At 42.4% G+C, this 21973-nt stretch overlaps 1 protein-coding gene across 1 annotated transcript in view; it reads left to right on the top strand.

The window, feature by feature from the left end:
* Positions 1-21973, top strand: part of ATP13A5 (ATPase 13A5) — a 131190-nt gene that overhangs the window by 62830 nt on the left and 46387 nt on the right. The window contains exons 11-18 of the mRNA XM_049880208.1: positions 516-673; positions 2627-2815; positions 7090-7151; positions 9387-9537; positions 12282-12368; positions 13191-13347; positions 16244-16361; positions 21120-21244. Coding sequence (XP_049736165.1) covers positions 516-673; positions 2627-2815; positions 7090-7151; positions 9387-9537; positions 12282-12368; positions 13191-13347; positions 16244-16361; positions 21120-21244 — 1047 coding nt within the window. The remainder of the gene's footprint in view (positions 1-515; positions 674-2626; positions 2816-7089; positions 7152-9386; positions 9538-12281; positions 12369-13190; positions 13348-16243; positions 16362-21119; positions 21245-21973) is intronic.

Consider the following 21973-nt stretch of genomic DNA (forward strand, 5'->3'; position numbering starts at 1 on the left):
TTTTTGACCCCTATCTATGCTTTAAACCCTTCATCTCTCTGGTCAGTTTATTGTTCAGCTCCTTAGTCTTCTTTGGAAACCCTGGTGGTGTAGCGGTTGAGTGCTACGGCTGCTAACCAAAAGGTTGGCAGTTCAAATCCACCAGGTGTTCCTTGGAAACTCTAGGGGGCAGTTCTACTCTGTCCTATAGGGTCGCTATGAGTCGGAATTGACTTGACGGCAGTGTGTTTTTTTTTTTTTTTTTTTTTGGTTTTTAGTCTTCTTTTATGCAACTTTACAGTTGAATGAGTAGTGGTACTCTGTGAACAAGAGAAATGAAACAGGGCTAAATAAACACCACTTATTGCTCCTTATAAGAACAATAAATGCAAATATACTCGTAGGCCAAAGCAGTGCTATTTTCAGTCCTTATTAAATGACCCTATTAATCAACCTTTAACTCAGTCTAAACTGTTTTTAGTTTTCAGAGAAACTGTGTGAAAGAAACTTACTCCATCTGTGATTATCTCATGTAGGTTACAATACAGCCAAAGGTGACTTGGTGAGATCCATCCTCTACCCCCGGCCTCTGAACTTCAAGCTGTACAGTGATGCTTTTAAGTTCATTGTGTTCCTGGCCTGCCTTGGTGTCCTGGGTTTTTTCTATGCCCTTGGGGTATATATGTACCATGAAGTAAGTACTGGGGGTAAGGCTTTTCAACAGCGCAGCTTTCTTTAAGAGCCTGACCTAACTCAAGAGGGTTAGATGAGATTGCCTCTTAGTTTCACCGTTTTGTGAAGCACTCCAATAGAGCTTTTTCAGATGATGGAAATATCCCCTATCTGCACTGTCCAATATGGTAGCCATTAGCCATATGTGGCTATTGAGCACTTGGAATGTGGCTAGTCTGCATGAGGAAATGATTTTTGAATATTATTTCATTTTAATTACCTTAAATTTAAATGCCATGTGTGGTGAGTGGCAATTATATTGGATAGTGCAGCTATGAAAAATTGCCAAGTTCACTGGCTCCTTTAGCCATCTGGATGGGGATGAGGGTTTACGGCATGTGTAGCATTTGTCGATGCCAATGCCCAGTCTCAGAGGAAATACATTTTTTTCAAACGTAATAAGATGGGGGAAGATTTAGTCTATTATATCAGAGAGAGGAAAGGGCATGTGAATTTACGTCAGCAAAACACAAAGAAAGAAAGGGATAGGAGTCTTCTGGAATCAAGAAATCATTGAGAGATAAGTCTAGCAGGGTTAGGGTAGATCAGGTTGAAAGGGATCTTGAATGCCATGCCTAGAATTTTGAACTTTTTCCTGCAGTATCTGAAAGTGTACATTGTCTCAGGAAATACCCAATACACCATGCAGTTAATGGGTTACCTATGTGTTCTGGCTGGGTTCTGAAATAAAATTAAATGTCTACTTTTATAGAGCTGCATAACGTGGGAACTTACTTTCCTTTAAGCTTCAAGGTGTGAGGTTTGAGCTTGGATGCCTCTCTTCATAGGTGTGATAGTAGTGGGAGGGGAAGGTTGTCAAAAATGACCTTTGAGGTCCTTTCTGTTGTGAACCATGTAGTCTCTACAGGAAGGCATCCTGGGATCTTAGCATTGTAGACTGGTAGAGAAGGGCACTGTGATTGAAAAGGTCCAAATACAGGTGTGCGAAGCTGGGAATGGCTGATCTAATCACAATGCCCGAACTAATGGCATCATGGATGGCACTCTGTGTATGTGTGAGGGGTGGGCGGGGGAGGTGAATATTGGTGGGCAAAGACACAGCCACTGGAGTTTTTAGGCAATGTTCATGGTCCAACTTAAGCTCTGAATAGTCATTTCAATCTGAAATAAGCCTCCAGAGAATATTTCTAGGGCAGGAGAGAAGACACTTTGACATTAGTAGAATGGAACCCGAAAAAAGCTAGGCAGAATGTCAAGGCCACTAGGGACAGATTTGATGTAGTGTGCTGGGTTTATCTGGGAAGCAGAGGTGCCCAGCAGGAATGCCAGAAAAAAGCCCTCTCCCATGGACCAGGAAGCCCGGACAGTGACTGGCAATGACATTAGAACTCAATATCCAGTACACACTAAAGCAGCAAGAATATATCCAGATTATCTTCTTATTCAATTTGTGTACTGAGCCCCTCCTCTGTGCCAGATATGTGCTAGACTCTGGGATTTCAAGGGCGAATGAGCCATAGCTGCTGGGCCTAAGGAATTTGTAGGATAATAGTAGAGAGAGATATAAACCAATACTCAGTTCACTGTGTGCAATGTTATAACCAAAGACCAGACCCAGTGTCCCAGGGGCCCAGAGGATGCATGAACGTGTGGTAGGTAGAGAAGGGATGGGACCATCTGGGTGGAGGGAGGGTTAAGTGGAGAGAAACCGAGCCAGGAAGGGTCAGGGTACATGTGGAGTTGGGATCCAACGTCTCCTTTCTTCTGTAGTGGGATGTCTCCCTCTTGTTCATTCTGTAGGCCCAGGCACGGGAGCCCTCAGCCCCACCAACAGAGCAGGCTCACTGGGAGTATTCAGAGCCTCCAGGGCTTCTATGGTGTTGCAGAAGGGAGTCTCCAGGTAGGGCGGTGGCCTCCTCTGCTAGGCTAACCTCTATGTCCCTCCCCTCGCCAGGCCTCTCCAAGAGATACCACGACCATGGCCCTGCTGCTCCTCACTGTGACAGTCCCCCCTGTGCTGCCGGCCGCCCTGACCACAGGCATCGTGTATGCACAGAAGAGGCTGAAGAAGAAGAAAATCTTCTGCATCTCCCCACAGAGAATCAATATGTGCGGGCAAATAAACCTCGTGTGCTTTGACAAAGTATGACCTGAGCTTTCCAGGTGGGAGGTTCATGATTTCGAGGTACAAGTGAGCTGGGAAGGGCCTCAGAGAATGTCTCATCCAGTACCCTCATTTTACAGAGGGGGGCACTGAGACCAGAGAAGGACTCACAGTGAGCTCATGTGAGACCACGTTCTAGAAGCCCACTTCCCTGAGTCCCATGGTTGTGGTTTAGCCAGCACATCATGAGTTTGGTCCCTGTGGGATTTAATATTTAGGAGACTTGTTTTGGGTTTTGCCTTTCAAATCAATGTCTTACTGTATCAACTTTTATGACTGACTGGCTTTTTCAGGTAAAAAAAAAATTGAGGAACATTTTTGTTCCCTAAAATGCTTTGTCCTGAGCTTCAGTGAACATGTTCCTTTCTCTGCTCTGTCTCTTTTAAGGAAAGGCAGAGAGTGGGCAATGCCAGGTGTTTTTACAGTCCTACCTCCCTTTCCCATTTGTTCGCTCAGGGCTCAGGGGTTGGGAAAGTTGTCTCTGAAAAGGTGGCAGAGGAGCAGTCTGTGCCAGGTGGAAAGGACTGTGCTATGGGCAGGTCCTGGGGCCCCTTCCCGTGGCTCTTCTATGGGACTCCTGTGGGGACTTTCACCTCAGCCCCTACTGGCCAGATCCTGCCCTCAGCTTGGCCAAGCGAATTTCAGTGTTTGATAGTAACGGGCCTGGCTTGGTCCCTCATGTCCTCAGTTCATTTATTTGAACAACTGATCAAAGCAGCAGCTTTTGCCATTTTTTGTGAATCCACATTGGCAAAGAGCAGCGCACAGGGCTGGTAGAGAGCCTTATTAATGAGATGTTGTTAGCTCTTGAGAAGCTCATAGTCTAGCTGAGGAAGCAGGGGAAACAGAATTGTAGACAATGACAGTGCCATACAATGCATGCCTTAATAGAAGCACAAGCAAAGCATCAGGATGCTTTTGGGAGGTCACCTTTGAGCTGTTGCTTTGGCTATTAGGTGGATGGAGTGAGGGAATGGGTCCCAGGCTCAGAGGAAAGGAGTTCTAAAACACAGAGGGTATGAAGTGCCTGGAATGCTTGGGAAACAAGGTCTAGTGGACTGTGGGTGTAATATCTGTAGGAAATGAAGATAGAGAGGGAAAAACACCTCTAGTTAAGGCCCCATGTGCCAGGCTAAGAACGGGGGCCTTGTCTTAATGAAAAAATGCAAGCCCTCATGGCTTTTTGAGAAGACCGCTGTCGTTTTGATAGGTTTGTTTTATTTATTCCATCTGGGGAGTGAGGGAGAGAGGACTGGGGCAGGAGAAGTATTTGAAGGCCACCTGGGGATAACTGAAGAGATAATTCACTGTCCTAAACAATGAGGGCAAGAATGGAGCACAGAGGACAGTCTCCAGACACACTCATGAAGTAGACCTGACAAGTCTTTGTCACCAGGTGCATGTGGCATATCTCTTAGGCTATTTCAGTTTTAGTCTCTGCGTGTTTTGTTTGGCAAAGACTGTCTTCCATCGCCACCAGTAAGATTAACTTACTTGGTTAACCTTACAATGTTAAATTAGGGTTAAATTAATAATGGCTTCATTTTAGGTCCAGGGCCCTCCAACAACCCCCTTGGAAGCTTTCTGATAGGCATTCCTATAACTTACTCAGCGGACTCACTAATGTCTAAGATACAGGAAGGAGATTTACAAATATGTTCTTGACAAATGTGTCTGTTTCTAAAACTGATTTTTCCCGAGGGTATTCATTTTACTTCCTGTGGAAAATCTTTTTTTCCACATCTTCATGCCCTCCTTTGCTGGGCTGTTTGAGGGACCGCCCTGAGGCATGTTTGGTCAGGCTCTCTATGGGGTAACAGCATGGAATTCTGCAAACGACTCTTGTTTCGGAACTGGCCAAATGTGAAATCTTAACCCTGTATTTGACACTGAGTTTCTGTGTGACTTTTTAAGAGGAAGGCTGAACTACAATGCAGTTTCCTTCCAGCTTTCACATTATGAAGCTCTATCTATCAACATGATGTTGAAATAAAGAGCCCATTGCCGTCGAGTCGATTCCGACTCGTAGTGACCCTATAGGACAGAGTCGAACTGCTACATAGGGTTTCCAAGGAGTGCCTGGTGGACTCGAACTGCTGACCTTTTGGCTAGCAGCTGTAGCTCTTAACCACTACACCATCAGGGTTTCCAGTAAAGTACTCCACAGTTCATTGAATTTCCATCTAGTTGTTTTGGGGCCTTTTTGCCCAATTTAGAAGACATCTGCCACTTGACTTCCGAGTATATTTGTTCCTGTATATTTTTCTAATTTACAATAATTTTGTTATCAAGTTTTTTTAAAAAAAAGCTCTCCTTCTTTTCTATGCAATTCAGCCCAACCCTGGGCTGATATTATTGTTAAGAAGTTTTCTCTTTCTATCTTATTTCCTTTAGAACCTCAAACGTAATTCAGTTTTCTGTTTATGAGTAGTTTTATTGTCTAAGGGTCATTTTCACGTAGAGGAATAGCATAGTGTCATTTCTGTCTTACTGCGGCATCATCTCTGTTTTCGTGTTCAAAATATTGATGTTTGAAAACATAATCTGCTCATCAAGAAAACATTACAGTTTGAATTAAGTTGCTTGCTCTTTTTGAAATGGAACAACTCAAGGGGATTTGGAGCCTAACCACATGGGATGAAGCCCTTATAAAATGCAGGAAGGAAATGAACCAAGCAGCTTTTTGTTGTTGTTGTTCTTTAAGTAGTAACTCACACAAGCATGCCAGCTCTCTGTGAAGTCCAAATGAATCAATGGAACAGTGGTTGCTTAGTTCTTCGATCCAGATCCCCACTATGGGCTTTGTTTTTTCACATGCCTTGCAGAATTCATTTAATAGTTCTAGTCCAATGGGATACTTCAAAAAGGCTGGATCCTGGTTATGCCTTTCCAGACGACATTGTAACCTTAAAAAAACAGCTGTTGAATGGTTCCAAAATATGGCGAGCCCATGTGTGGCTTTGTTGAACTGCATTCCATAGGGTTTTTAGTGGCTGATTTTTCATAAGTAGATCCCTAGGCCTTTCTTTTGAGGCACCTCTGAGTGGACTGGAACCTCCAATTTTCAGTTAGGAGCTGATTGCTTTAACCATTTGCCCCATCTAGGGATTCCATGCTACGCCCTCAAGCCGTTCACTTCACCTCTAACCAGAATGTCTCTACCCTCTTCACTCAGTTATAAGAATCAAAAGTATTCACAAGCACTTCACTATAAGCATCATGCCAAAGTAATGTGCTAAAATGGTAGAAAATGTCATTTAGTAGAAAACTAGAAAATTTAGTGTCACTATGAGTCAAAATCAACTGGATGGCAGTGGTTTTGTATACACAGAAGGCCTCAAAAAAAAAAAAGTGTCAGAGATCTGGGGTGTCAGTGTTGAAATGAATATTCTAGAATATTCTGTGGTGCTTTGTAATGCTCTACTCTACCTTGACGGTGTTAAACAGCTTATAGCCAAACTCCACTTACTCTTACTTGGTGTTAAGTGGCCCTAATGTTGTTAACTTACTGCAGAAAAACACCAGGTCTATAATTAATGACTGTGAAGCAATGAGGGAACTAAAAGTGCTGTGATAGTACTTAGTTCCATTTTGCCTTCTCTGTTACATTATCTGACAAATACTCTCCCTAATACAGCCGATCAAATCTCCCGACCGTGTTCCTCATGATAGAACAATAAAACTCATTCATGGGCATTAATTAATATTTATTATTAGCACTTAGCTTCTCTCTATAGACTCAAAGCCCTCTATCAACATTTCATTATCAATCTGGACAGTCACCATGTTTCCCATATTTTCAGAAAATTACTGTGAACCAGATGGCAAACTGTGAACTGAACAGCCTTGAAAAGAAAGGGAAAAAAAAAAAAATCCCAAGCTCTGTTTGGAAAGACAACAGGTGCCTACTAAAAAGTCAGACTCGAGCTGATTCTTGTTGGATTCCCATTCACTAAACCTCTCCCTTTTAACAACAGTAGTCACAACAATAAACAAAGAAAACACATGCATTTCCTGGTCATAGGTAGTAACTTGAATCCCTTAGGTACCAACATGTTCCTTTTAGGATCATTTGTGACCCATGGAATCTTTCTTTTGGATACCCTTCCCTGGTTTAAAATGCGATTGCTTATGAACAAGGGCTTTGGATAATGAGATCTACTGTCATGTCTTCGAAGTTCGAGATTTGTATAATCACAACGTCATTAAAAGCTTTAAATCGTACGCTAATCCCAATTCTAATTTTTATTCAGACTGGTACTCTTACAGAAGACGGTCTGGACCTCTGGGGGACAGTCCCTACTGCTGACAACTGGTAGGCCCCTTAGTGAAAAGCGAATGTGCGTTTGGTGGGCTTACGTTAGGTTTGATACTCAAATCTATCCTTTGTGTGTTGAGGGATGAATGTCAAATATATGTCACATATATATAAATGTCACATTTCTATAAATGGGCTGAAATCAGCTCCCAGGTATCCTAACTTGTTTAATTAAATGAGCCCTAAGTGGTTAAGGGCTACGGCTGCTAGCCAAAAGGGCAGCAGTTCGAATCCACCAGGAACTCCTTGGAATCTCTGTGGGGCAGTTCTACTCTGTCCTATAGGGTCGCTATGAGTCAGAATCCACTTGACGGCAGGGGGTTTGGTTGGTTTGGAAGCTCAAAATCAGAAAGGGAAAGTGGGCCTCCAAGCTCCAAATGAAAAATGGAGTAGAATGAGGTGGATGAATAAGAAGCCAAACAAGTGAAACAGAAGAGTAAGAAAAGGACTGTTCTTCATCAAAAACTGCAAAGACTTCCTGGGGGTGTAGTTGGGGCAGGAATGCTCAGAGGTCCAGAAAAGACGCCCACGGTCTAGATGTGAACATCGTAGGCAATGATAAATGTTACTATGAAGGCACAGATGTCAGAGTAGAGAAGAAGAAACAAAAATGATTGCTTGACATAATACACAATGCTGACTATTAGAATAGCGTGGTGGGTGAAAGGTAGAAATTAATTCTGAAAATGAGTGGATCATTTGAGATAGGTTTGGGAGTGTGTACAGCTAGAATCTTTACCGGCTTGAACTCAAAACTGGAACTAGGTCAGGGAGGGGGGCAATCACATTAATGCCTACCCCAGGGCACAAGAAAAAGAGGAAAATGGAGAAGGGAGGGAGTACCTCTCCCCATGGGGCTGAGACCTGCCTTCTGGGTTTGATAGAGCTGGGTACCCCACCCTGGCTCCAAACAGCAGCATCATGCAGGGGCTTTCCAATGCAGTGATGGGGCCCAGTGCAGCATGGGCAGTGTGATGCTGCAGAAGAAATCCTGGGCTAGCCTCTGGCCCTACTCACTGTGCCTCTGCTCCCATCTGCCCAGATGCCTCACCAGGCTCCTGTACAGACAGGCTGGAGCCTCAATTGGCCAGAGCTGTGAAAGAGGAAAAGGATGGTTGCAGTTTCCACCCATCCTCTCTCTACCTTGCCCCTGTGGTTGTTGTTGGGTGCCTTCAAGTCAATTTGAACTCATAGTGACCCCATGTGACAGAGTAGAACTTTCTTATGGGGTTTTCTTGGCTGTTATCTTTCCAGGTCTTTCACCTTCGGAGCTGCTGGGTGGGTTAGAATCACCAGGTTGGCAGCTGAGCACTTAAACTGTTGTGCCACCAGGGCTTCTTGTACTCTGAAACTTTTTGGGGAATAGAAACAGCCAGACACAATTACAGTTCTATTTTGCTGTGGGGTGGGAGAAGAGGTAAATCAAGCCAGCCTATACTGTCAAAGAGGAAAATGGGCATTAGAGGCAGGGTGTCCAGACCAAGGATTTCAGGAAATGAGGGCAAACTCTAAAACACCACAGAATAAGGAATGCTTGCTTCAGACTCTATGCATGCCTTCATTTGACTGGACCCACCAGGCTGCCTTTTTTTCCCATCCCTGCTATCTCATTAGCCTGGAGACTTCTTTCCTAGGGTGTGTGGTTTCTTAGAACCCAGCTCTGTGTACTTTGCCAGTCTCAGTGCTGAGCTACCTGCTCATGTGCCTTCTCCCAATACTGCCACTATGTGTGCTGGCTGCAAATCACAGGACAAAATCCTTGTGATAGGATCCAAGGCCTCTGAAATTATATTATTGATCGACCAGTGGCAAACTTTGTTGAGAATGAAATTCACGTACAACTCAGTGGAGGGTTGGTTTTGTAAGGATCCCTCTGCAGGCAGAATATTCTCGTTAGAAAAGGAGGAAACCAAGTGATCAGAAGCTCAAGGACAGGGAAGTTCTTGGACAAGTATAGAAATAGCAAGAAGTTTAATTTGAAGATAGAATCTAGGTCATAAAGGACATTAGTTGGAGTAGAAGCTGTAAAGTTAAGCTAGAATTGGAATGCACAGGGCTTTGAAAACCAGGCTAAGCAGTTTGGACTCTATCATATGGGGCATGGGGAGCCATTGAAAGGTATGAGCATAGTGATTGCATAATTGAAGCTCTACCTTAGTAAGATTTTAGGGGCAGAATAACTTAAGCAGAATGGTTTTATTGACAACCTTAACTTATTATCTTTTCTACCAGTTTCCAGGAAGTCCACAGCTTTGCCTCAGGCAAGGCTTTGCCATGGGGCCCACTGTGTGCGGCCATGGCCAGCTGCCACTGTCTGATCCTTCTCGATGGAAAGGTCCAGGGAGACCCACTGGACCTCAAAATGTTTGAGGGCACTGCCTGGGTAAGGTGACAGTTTCTTGCTGTCATTGAATGAGAAAAGCTTGAAGAAATTCTTACTGGAAGCACTAAAGCTTTTCTAACCTAGGTTAAAACTCGGAGGAGATTCAGAAGAATGCTTGGGATGAAGATGGGATCCAACCAGAGGCTCCCCACCTCTGCTCCAAAGAACTCTGTTAATGAGGGCAACATGAAATAGGTTTCCACATCAAATAAACTTAGGAACTGCTGTTTAAACAAAGTTAAATCAATTTCTTAATTGTAGAATTTCTTTAATATACTGTGGTGCATCATGAATATTCAAAGAGGCAAATGATGCATTTACCAAACCTACCTACCACTAAAAAACATTATTGACAGACAATATCATTGGACAAATCTTCTCCAGAGCACCCTCAGAAAAACAGCAGCCTGGAGCAGCGCTGTTCAACAGAACATTCTGCGATGATGGAAATATTCTGTATCAAAACCCTCCATTGAGCTGTACTGATGGAAATGTTCTCTATCTGTGCTGTCCTATACAGTAGTCACTCATCACAAGTGGCTATGGAACACTTGAAATGTGTCTCTGTGACCAAGGAGCTGAATTTTTAATTTTAATTAATTTAAATTTAAATAGCCACACGTGGCTTGTGGCTATTTTATTGGACAGCATGGATCTAGACACCCAACTGGAGAACCCTAGCTCCAATCGATTCAATTTTCTGAGCTGAGTGTGAATGATAATTGAAGGGTAGGAACCTGTACTGGAGGTGTCAGGACATGGCGAGAAGATTTCTGGGCCACACCACTTTCTAGCTGTGTGACCCCAAGTCTGGTACCAGGACTCTGAGTCTGTTACCTCCCCTGTACATTTGGGAGAGTAACGCATCACTCAGGAGTTGGGGTGAGCTTTGACACTATGAACCTAAAGAAGCTTTAAGCTTATGAAATGTCAAATAAGTGGAGGGAATTAGTTAATATATTAATCCATCAATGAAGGAGCCCCGGTGGCACAATGGCTAAGCACTCTGCTGCCAACCAAAGGTTTGGTGGTTCGAAACCACCAACAGTTCTGCAGGAGAAACGACCTAGAATTCTGCTCCCCTAAAGATTACAGCCTAGGAAATCCTATGGGGCAATTCTACTTTGTCCCATAGGGCCGCTATGAGTTGGAATTGACTCAGTGGCACACAACAATAACACCCTCCCAAAAGGTTCTAAAACTACTTACAATGATACATAAAATACAAGACAGCATTTAAAAACAGCTGCAAAAGAGCAGAAACAAATGATGGCATGCACACTGAAATACACTTCACCACGAGCCTAAAATAAAAATATGTAAGAAAATTTTAGCTTTGTAGAAGCCAAAGCAATTAAAAAAAAAGGGGGGGGGAGGGGGTGAAATCTGGTAATCAAGGAAATTTCTGATATCAGTAAGTTAAAAATAGAGCATTTGCTCCAAAGAAATATTGGTAATCAGTTCCCTGGATCCTAGTGGAGAAGAATCAGTGTACTTTCTATAAGCAGTGTCCTCACCAGCGTCATTGGGGCTGATATCATGATGAGTTGCCTTGGGTCATTACTATTACATGTGACTTTGATCCTGGTCCTCACAGTGTCCCTTTCCCTGACAGAGGAGGGTTGATATATCTGTGCGATGACATACAAATTGGGGTCTTGAGGATTAACTGTGAAGAACTATGGAAAAACAGTTGTATCGCTCCAAACAAAGCATACAAATGCAAGATTATTCTTTGAGTTTTAGACAACCAGGAGAAATGTTAAAGCTGGGTCAGAAGCAGTCTCAAGTTGACTACCTTTTGGTAATTAGAAGGCTTCCATTAAACATAACATGGTAGACGAATGTCTTATAGACTAAAAATTTTAGCACTGGAAGGGATGTCAGAGTATTTTTTAAATGAAATTGAGATCTGCAGAAATGAAGTGACATCCTAAGGTTAAACAAGTAAGCCAAAGATCAGAGATTAGATGCAGTCTCCTACTTTCTGGCCTTTACTTTTTATATGGAACCCTGGTGGCACAGTGGTTAAGAGCTCGGCTGCTAACCAAAAGGTTGGCAGTTCAAATCTACCAGGAGCTCCTTGGAAACACTATGAGGCAGCTCTACTCTGTCCTATGAGATCTCTAGAGTCAGAATTGACTCAACGCATAGCTATAGGTTAGAGATTTTTATTTACTTTTTATATATCCAAATGCCTTCCTCATAGTGTAGATTAATATTGGCATTTCGGATGGCATAGCTGCTACTGTTGTAACCCCCAAACCACGCAAACCATTTTCAAATGTGTTTTCTAGCTTGTGAGCAGTTAAGCTGCTAACTCTCTAGCTCATAAACTAAGCTAATAGCATTGATATAGCATAAATAACCCAATGCTTATCTCAGGACCCATCCCCATCTCACCTGAGAGCTAATGTGCCCAGCTGTCTTGGAGAGCTGATCTCCATTTAAACCCTCCTCCAATTACTACGACCTGACCATTCAGGAAGAGCCATTGACCTGTAGCTAGCACTTCTCCATTGGTTACTACTTCATGTGTTTACAGTATTCTTAGCTTTTTGACATTCTACACAAAGGTAAATTAACACAGGACATATTTGATGATAAGGGTATTAAGATAGTTGGTCTAGAGGAAAAAATATGTAAAAAGAGCTTTGAAAAGATTAAAGCACTATGCAAATAAGAGATTACTTTCTTACTATTTTTCTCCAAGGAATCTTATGAATGTTTTCATTTTAAAACAGAAAATGGAAGACTGCAATGTAGAGTACTGTACATTTGGGATGTCGGACTCAAACGTAATATTAAAACCAGGACCAAGAGCCAGTCAGGTATGATTCGCTTCTTTAAATCATGTAGTTCTTTGCCCTTAAAATTTGTGAAACTTCCCTGACTTTCATGTATTTTTGTATTCCTGTCCCTGGGTGGTGCAAATGGGTAAGCACTCGATTACGAGCCAAAAGGTTGACTGTTCAAACCCACCCAGAGGCACGTCAGAAGATAGGCCTGGCAATCTGCCTTCGAAGGGTCACAGCCATAAAAACTGTATGGAGCAGTTCTACGCTGTAATACATGGGGTCACCATGAGTCAGAATTGACTTAATGGCAACGAATGACAAAACTCCTATTTTCACAGTTTTTTGGCATTCCTGAACTTATCCATTAATTTATTCAACAAACCCTCACTGAGTACATATATATGCTAGAGAACTGTCCTGGGCGCTAGTGGGTAGAAAGATTAGAAAACTAGACATGCTGGGCTCTGGCATATATTCTGGTAGAAAAATCAATATAGGTACAAATAAGTGCAATGCACTGTGCTAAGTGCTATAATAAAGGGTGAAGTCAGGCCACAGGAGTCCAGAGGAGGGAGTGAATACTGTTTCTGAGAGAGAGGAGCACCAAGAGGAGGGGACCTTCCATCTTTGCCTGGAAGGTGATCAAGATTTCTCCAAACGACCAAACAACTTGGCGAAAGAGTCGCCTTAGGCAGCCAGAAAAATAGCAATATTGTGATAAATTTACCACTTGGTCATGTGCCTGGGCCCATCAGGGACATATCACGTTGCAGAGTGGCCCCTGTTTGCTGGTGTGCATTTGCCAAAGTCTCACCCGAAAGCTTCTTAAAGCCCCTCTTTGTTGGATGGTTGCAGAGTCCCGTGGCAGCCATCACTGTCCTGTGCCAGTTCCCATTTTCCTCGGCCCTGCAAAGGATGTCGGTGGTCGCTCAGCTGGCTGGGGAGGATCGCTTCCATGCCTACATGAAGGGGGCCCCAGAGACGGTGGCCAGGTTCTGCAGGTCGGAAACAGGTACTGACAATTCCTCTTTCAGGAGGTATATATATATATATTTAATAAGCTTTATTTTTAGAGCAGTTGCAGGTTTACAAAAAAGATTGTGCAGAATATACAGAGAATTCCCATACACCCTCCCCCCACCCACAGTTTCTCCTATTATCAGCGTCTTGCGTCAGTGTGGTGAATTTGTTATAACTGAGGAATCAATATCAATACAGTAGTATTAAATACAGTTCATAGTATACACTATTATTATCTAAAGGCCATAGTTTACACCACGGTTCACTCTTTGTGTTGTATACTCCTATGGGTTTTGACAAATGTACGGTATCATGTGTCTACAATTACAGGTCATATGTCCACCATTACAGCATCATACAGAATAGCTTCGCTTCCCTAAAAATCTCCTGTGCTCTACCTATTCATCTCACCCCTCCTTCCCCAGAACTTCCCCAGGCATTCTTTTTTTTAAAGATGACTTCAGGTGATAGTTTTGGTTAAAGATTAAGGTTTAAAGATTACCTCAGGGCAATAGTTTTGTGGGGTCTTCTAGCTTCCATGGCTCCAGAAAGTCTGGATTCCATGAGAATTTAAAATTCTGTTCCACATTTTCCCCACTTTTGATCAGGGTTCATCCATAGAATCTTTCAGTAATGGTAGCCAGATCCATCTAGTTCTTCTGGTCTCCTGGCAGAGGAGGCAGTTATTCATGAGGGCAATTCGGGATGCAGGCCAGTTAGGAGGTAATGCATTTTAAAAGTTGAAATACATAAAGCAAACAAATCTAAATCAATGTATGTGGAGGTGGTCATTTTATGGGTGGGTGGGAAGGGGCCCAGTTGCTCCAGCAAGACAGGGGTGATCATCTCAAGACATTAAGTACATATCTGGCCATGGTCCAGCCAGAAAAACATGATCAAAATGGGGCATCAGGAAAGTCGATATGAAACAAGCACCGGGAGCAGAATAGGGAGACCCACAGGGGGTCAGAGAACCAGAGAGGGTGAAAATGAGCAGCACTCAAATGGGCACTAGTCTAATTCTGCAGACAGAGGTGCTGCTTCACCCCTCGGGGGCTGGCTGCATGTATGAGGGCTCGGACAGGCTGATGGGAGGAGAATACAGAAAAGGTAAATCTTTTAGAAAAAAAGATGCGATTAGAGTAAATTAGATGATATCAGAGCAAGGTGATTGATCATTTTCAGAGCAATTTCATCTTTCTGGGCCAGATTTTGAGCTGATTTGTATTGTTTCTTAGTCTTATAAACATATGTACTCTCTAAGTGGCAGCCCAGATTTGTAAGAATATTGTTGCAATCAAATGGGTTCATTTGGATAAAATTGGCCTTTTTCTCCTGATTTTCATCCATATTCTCCTTATGATTGCTGATAGCCATCAACTTGTGCACAGAATTGTAGATTTGCCAGATGATTGCTTTAACTTTCTTCTCCGCTCGGAGTCTTTTGTACCTTTGAAATACCTTGTTGTTTTTTTCCTAATTTTTACCTTCTCTCATAGTTTTTGCTAACCCTCTCCTTTCCAGATAGCCAGCCTTTTTTTTCCCACCTTGTACAGACACAAGTGACCAACCTCTTAAAGTTTTAAGTGGTTTCTATTGCCCTTGCTCTATCCGTAAGAGTTTGGGTCTGTTGCTTGCCACCTTCTTATTCTTCTGGCAGCCCTTCCAATTCTTCCTATTGTCCTAACCTCTGATCCTTAGCTCTAATGTCACCTTCAGTGATATATTTTCTCCTTTATTTAAGAAACAGACAGCTGGGAGCTTCCTTGAAATTAGTTCTCCATTTCCAGGATTATTTTAGAATTATAGAAAGTCAAAGATGAATGACTCAACTACTAGCTCAAAGGTTGGTGGTTCGAACCCACCCAGAGGCATCTTTGAAGGCAGGCCTGGCAATCTGCTTCAGGAAGGTCACAGCCAAGAAAACCCTGTGGAGCACACATGAGGTCGCTATGTGTTAGAATCGACTTGATGACAACTAACAGCAACAACAAGCTGAATGGCGGCATAACCAAACCCATTGCTGTAGAGTGGATCCCGGCTCATAGTGACCCTAGAGGACAGAGTAGAGCTGCCCCATAGAGTTTTCAAGGAGCACCTGGTGGAATGGGGGCATAGTGATCTGTTACCCCCTCACTTTTATGAATGGGAAAACTGAGGTCCAGAGACAGGCTTAACATGCCCAATGTCAGAGAGCTAGTTGATAGTGGAGTAGAGACTAGAACCTAAACCAGTGTACCTCCCATTATGCTATGCTTTCTCCTAATGCTGTTATAGACACATTATAAAGCATAAAGGCTTTACAAATGATAAATATTAGTCATGATTACAGTGCCAACATTTGTGTCATCTCTCATTTAGAGCAGGTGGTTGGCAAACCTCTTCTTTAAAGACCCAGATAGTAACTTAGGCTTTGCAGGTCACACAATGTCTGTCTCAACTGCTCAATCCTGCCATTGTGGCATGAAAGCAGCCATAAACAATACTCAGATGAATGTGCATGACTGTGTTGCAATAAAACTTTATTTACAAAAACAGGCAAAGGGCTGAAATTGACCTACATGTAGTTTTTCAACCATGATCTAGAGGGTGGGTTATTTCCCTCATTTCATCCAGGTGTACAAAACACCAGGTAGACATAGTCCTGAGGCTGTTTCTTAGTGAACCCACTTTGATGACCAGCGCATCTTTGGCATATGTTTCTGTCAGCATACTAAGAACACACTGATGTTGTTGTGGCTTTGAACAAGGCTGTAGTTTTTCTATTAAAGTACTGTTGTGGAGTCAAAGTTAAAATGGGGGAGAGTGACCGCATCCCAAAGTCTTGCTTAGGAGCTGCCCAGCCTTCAGCATGAACTTGCATTTACTCTTTCCCTCTCTCCTTACAGTGCCCAAAAATTTCCCACAAGAGCTGAGGAATTATACAATGCAAGGCTTCCGTGTCATTGCCCTCGCCCATAAAGCCCTGAAGATGGGGATGCTTTCAGAAGTGGCGAATTTAGCCAGGTAAGGAACTGGGCAATTGGTACTAGGGCAGGCTTTGTGTGCATGAAACGAATGAGCCCAGAAGGTGCACAGGCTCACGTTACTGGAGGCTTTTGGAGATGGAGAAGCCATCTCATCCTGACTTGGAGATGGGGAACTGTAGGCCAGACTGGGAAGGCCTTGCCCAGGTCACAAAGCAAGTGAGTTAGATTCCAGTGAGTTAGTTACCTTTGCCCTGGATGGAACCACGCCCACCTCAGTCCCAGCTCCCATCTCACCAAAAACAACCAAACCCTCCTTCAACCTCAGATCCTATGGCTGACTTACATGAGTATCACCCATATAAGGAGGTGGAGAGAAGGAGACAGTTGGCCCTTTAAAAGACTCCCAGAAGCCTCTGGACTCCACTTCTTTCAGGGCTCAATGTTACACCTCCTTCATATTGGGGTAGGTAGTGGGTGCAAATTGAGTTCTTTAAATGAAATAAAATTCAGTATTCTTAATTATATTAGGGAGGCAAATTTTCTACATTAGAGGCTGGTTTTTTTTTTTTTTCTTTTAAAATTTCTCAGGATTAAAATTTTTTTTTTTTAAATTATCTATGCCAAAATAAAATAAATAAGTAAATACTGTGGAAAATTAAGTAACAAATAACCTATGCATGATTTATTTTGGTTTTGTGTTGGTGATAGGGAAATCCTCATTTATATACAAGTAGACCTTCTGTGTAAGATGCTGATAACCTGGATTCAACATTACTATTTGCAACTCAAGTCCGTGTACTCTAAGATCATGAATAAAATTGTCCCTTTTTCTCTGAGTCTTTTCCCCATCTATAAATATAGGATTGGATGATCTCAGCCATAGCATTCTAAATTTCTATATAGAATCACGAAGCTCATTTGGAATATATGGAAGGCATTCTCAGATTTCACATTCGAAGGTTTCGCTTTTCTTGGGCAAACATAAAGGCCCATGACATGAGTTTGTCATTTTTCAAGACACAAATTTGAGGTCATGTGTGAAGAAAAGATTTACGTAACAGGGATGGAGTATGACCACTACCCAGTTGCCACATACAAATACAGCTGTGTTGTTCTTCAGTAAGACTCACTGAAGAGGTAGACATTATTATGAACATAAGAAAATAAGAAAAAATGAAAATAAAATGTGCTAGACTTCCAACCATCTCAGGTTTCCCTGGAGGAATATCCAGGAGCCTATTATGCTTCTTGGAATTTAGTTACTATTTTCAAGCAGGGCAAAGGAATAAGATTTTGATTGTGCTTACAATCAAATTCTATGTAGAAAAGTTTTCTAATGGGGGTGGGGGGGTGGGAAACTTCCAAAAACCTGGAATGATATGGGAAGTAGAAGAGTTTATTGATACAACTTAGGAAAAAAGTCCCAAACTGGACAACAAAAAAGATACTTGCTCAAGGGTCATCTCTTCATTGGTTTAGCAAATTTTTATTGAGCTTTACTTTGTGTCAGACGCTATTTAAAGTACTGTGAATTAAGCAGTAAATAAAATGAAGTCCTTGCCCTCATGAAGCCTGCATCCCAACGGGGGAATAGATAATAGGATAAGCCTATAAAATATTGTCAAGTTGTGATATATGTCTTGAAGAACAAAAATAAGTAGGGTGAGAAAGTTTTCAAAAATGGCAGAGGATGCTATTTTACATGGGTGATCTGGGAAATCCCTTGAGTAGGCGGCAGTGGAACAGAGATCTGAATAAAGGAAGGGATCAAGGCATGCATAGATCCAAGAGAGCAGTTGAGGCAATAGGAACTGTAGATGCAAAGGCCAGGGCACAGGATTTTGCTAGGAATGTTGTAGGGCAGCAAAGAGGTCACCATGCCTGAAACAATAAATGAGGGGGAGGAGCCATAAAATAGAGTAGGCATAGTACTGACCCAAAACAGAATAAAGAGATGAAAACATTTTTTTATACTTTTTTTTATTGTACTTTAAATGAAGTTTCACAGAACAAACTAGCTTCTCATTAAACAGTATACATATTGTTTTATAACACTGGTTACCAACCCCACGACATGTCAACACTCCCCCTTATCAACCTTAGGTTCCCTATTACCAGCTTTCCTGTCCCCTCCTGCCTTCTAGTCCTTGCCCCTGGGCTGGTGAGACCCTTTCATCTCGTTTTGTTTTATGGGCCTGTCTAATCTTTGGCTGAATGGTGAACCTCAGGAGTGACTTCATTACTGAGCTAAAAGGGTGTCCGGGGACCATGCTTTCAGGGTTTCTCTAGTCTCTATTAGGCCAGTAAGTCTGGTCTTTTTTTGTGAGTTAGAATTTTGTTCTACATGTTTCTCCAGCTCTGTCTGAGACTCTCTACTGTGGTCCCTGTCAGGGCGGTCAGTGGTGGTAGCCAGGCACTATCTAGTTGTACTGGATTCAGTATGGTGGAGGCTGTGGTAGTTGTGGTCCATTAGTCCTTTGGGCTAATCTTTCTCTTGTGTCTTTAGTTTTCTTCATTCAGGGATGAAAAGATTTTTAAACCTTCCTTTTAGTTCTAGGTAATCAGAAAAATATTAATTCAATTTAAAATAGAAAGTAATAAAATTAAATGTTGGAAAATCTTTAACAAATTCTGTTTTAAGGTAGATTTTCTTTTATCATATTCTCTGAGATCCCTAAGGTCAGGATTAATATCTGATTAGCTGAGCATTCACAAAAGTGCTTAGTATAAGGTCTAAAGTAAAGTAGTCCGTGCCCTGGAGCAGTAGAGCCAATGAAACATACTCCAAGTCAGAAGAGTGAGAAAGTTTATTAAGGAGATGCATACATCCCCGGGGACCCGGCAGTAACACAGGCTGTCTCTGTGGAGTCCCAAAGAGCAGTTTTACATTAGAGCTTATATAGAATCTTACAAGGGTTACAGGTGTTTTTGTAGTCCCCTGCTAGACATTTCTTTATTAGGTTAAAGATATACATATCAAATACCTGGGCTCCAACTTTCCTGTGGGAGTTGTATGCCACAGGTAGTCTGGACAGAACAAAAGGTTATTTGCATCAGTTTAAAACAAAAAAACAAAGTCATTAACATTTGGTCAAAACAAAGTCATTAACAGAGGTATGTAGGAGGCAGGCAGAGGAAGAACAACTTATAGGTTTATCACGGCCTTAGCTATGTTAAGCTCTCAGTTGCCCATTTTGAAAAACGAGAAAATATGCTGGGGGATATTGGGGCCACATAGTTATTTAATAAATGGGCTTTCGAATGAATGCTGTAGCAACTTGTATTCTACTCCAGAGAATAAATACAAGCTTACTCCTTGTGTTTTCATTCAAGTTGTAATTATATCTTCCATCAAGAAATCCAACTCTGATCGTTCTTTTAAAGAAGGCATTTTTTTTTTTTTACTGACCAGGTGTTTTATTTTATTTATTTTTCCCTCTCCCTCCCAATCCTACTAACATGATACTAAAGAAACAATGTCAAAGGGAACTATAGAAGTCACAAGTGCAGGTGAGAGATTTCAACACATTTCGGGAAATGTAAAGTAGTTGGGGAGGGTTAACTGAATCAGCAGGAAGGAATAAGCCTAAACAACAGGCAGAAAGAAAGATGGCATACAGAAACCTGACTCCCCCTGCGTGGTCCCAGACTTGTCACGTACGTGGAAGGTGGAGGCGAGACTCGGGGCTGAAAACAGGGGGCCGAACTGAAATTGGAGAGAGAAATTGGATCCCTACCTAGCTCTCCCTTTCCTCACCGTTCTTCCAGCAATGCCACCATCACCTCTGCGCAGATAAAGGAACAATAAGAGATCAAGCAAGAGCTCTTGGTTCTCAAATTTAGTTAAAAAAAAGCCATCGGAGACTTAATTCCATTGCAGAGGGGCGTTCCTACATAACCCATGTAATCCAGTTAGACTCCAAGCCTCCAATTACAAATTCCTCTTAAAAGCCCAGGCTGACGCCCTATATTTACTGGAGGTGACAGACAGAGGCTAAAATGGATGACTCTCTATTCAACTATTACTCTGCTGTCTTGTATGCTGTATGTACTTAATAAGTGTCTAATCTACTTAAATGATTTTAAGCTCAGAAAAAAAGGGCTGTTGGAAATTAAAAATGCATATGTGATTAACACAAATTTTAAAAACCAGGAGAGCTAGAAGAGAAGCACGTTGTTTAAAGGAAAAATAGAGTTGAAAACCAGAAGCAGCTGCCACAAGATTTCAACGTTGTTACTGCAGGAAGGAGAAAAGGCGTGAGGTGGTAGGAGACAAGGACCATTGGTTTTTATTTAAGCTTTTGGGTTCTTTTTGTGGTTTTGAACATGTGCATGTAGAATTTTGGTAAAAATCAGAAACAATTTCTACAAAGAAAAAAACAAATCCAAATGTTGATGCTACACAATGAAAAAAAAAAAAAAAAAAACCAGTGGCTGTTGAGTTGATTCCAAGCATGGTGACTCCGTGTGTACAGGGTAGATTGCCAGGCCTTTCTTCTGGGGCACGTGTGGGTGGGTTTGAACTGCCAACCTTTTGGTTAGTAGTCGAGTCTTAACCATTTGTGCCACCCAGGACTCCTCAACATTACATAAACCAAACCAAATCCGTTGCCGTCGAGTCGATTCCAATTCATAGCGAGCCTATTGGACAGAGTAGAACGGCCCCGTAGGTTTTCCAAGGAGCAGCTGGTGGATTTGCATTGCCAATCTTTTGGTTAGCAGCTGAGCTCTTCACCACTGCACCACTAGAGCCACATAGATCTATTTTAATATCGATTTTCTCCTGAATCCAAAGGGATGAGGTGGAGTCAGAGTTAACTTTCCTGGGACTTCTCATAATGGAGAATCGCTTGAAAAAGGAAACCAAACCAGTCTTGAAGGAACTGAGCGAGGCCCGCATCAGGACCGTGATGATTACAGGTATGCATTTCTGGAGGTCTGACAAACTGAATGTATCCTGGGCATAAGAACAAGGCTGCAGATAGGTTAGTGACCGAAGCAGAAAGAAAAAATGCTCTCCTATAGAGCCTATTACACTATGGGCCGCTTACCTGGCAACGTGTGTGGCTTCAGAGGCAACACCTGTCTTATTTTCTTTGTCTGATGCCCCCTCCTCCTACCGTCGGTTCTGCCCAGTGCTAATAGGCCCACAGAAATGTTTAAGCATAAGATTGGATGTGTTCTCATCAAGAATCCTAATGACACCTCAGTGTAAAGGCCTGAGAATCTGGTTGATTCTCAGGGCTGTGGGGCGAGGTGTGGCATTGATGATCAAACCGAAGCAGGAGCTGACGCTAAGTTCTTTTCTCTGCTTATGCTATCAGAGGATGGTTTTATGCTGCCAGAGTGAAGCCATATTATGTCCAGCGCTAAGAGCCATCTGTCTCCGAGGATTAGTCCCAAAACACTTGAGCAAGTATTTATTTATCCATTCACGCATGTTCCGGAAGTATGCAATGGACAGGACATGATACTTAATAGTGCAGACAGTGTTTGCCCAGTAGAGGCAGGCAACCTTGGGCAGAGGGGAAGATAGATAGTTATAAAATAAGGCAAAAGTGATAAATGCCTCCAAATAGCACCAAGCAAAGTGCTATGGACACTCAAAGGCAGAGGTTTATACAGAAAACTAGCAGACTTTCTCTGTCA

Source organism: Elephas maximus, chromosome 1 (genome assembly GCF_024166365.1).
Source record: "Elephas maximus indicus isolate mEleMax1 chromosome 1, mEleMax1 primary haplotype, whole genome shotgun sequence".
NCBI lineage: Eukaryota > Metazoa > Chordata > Mammalia > Proboscidea > Elephantidae > Elephas > Elephas maximus.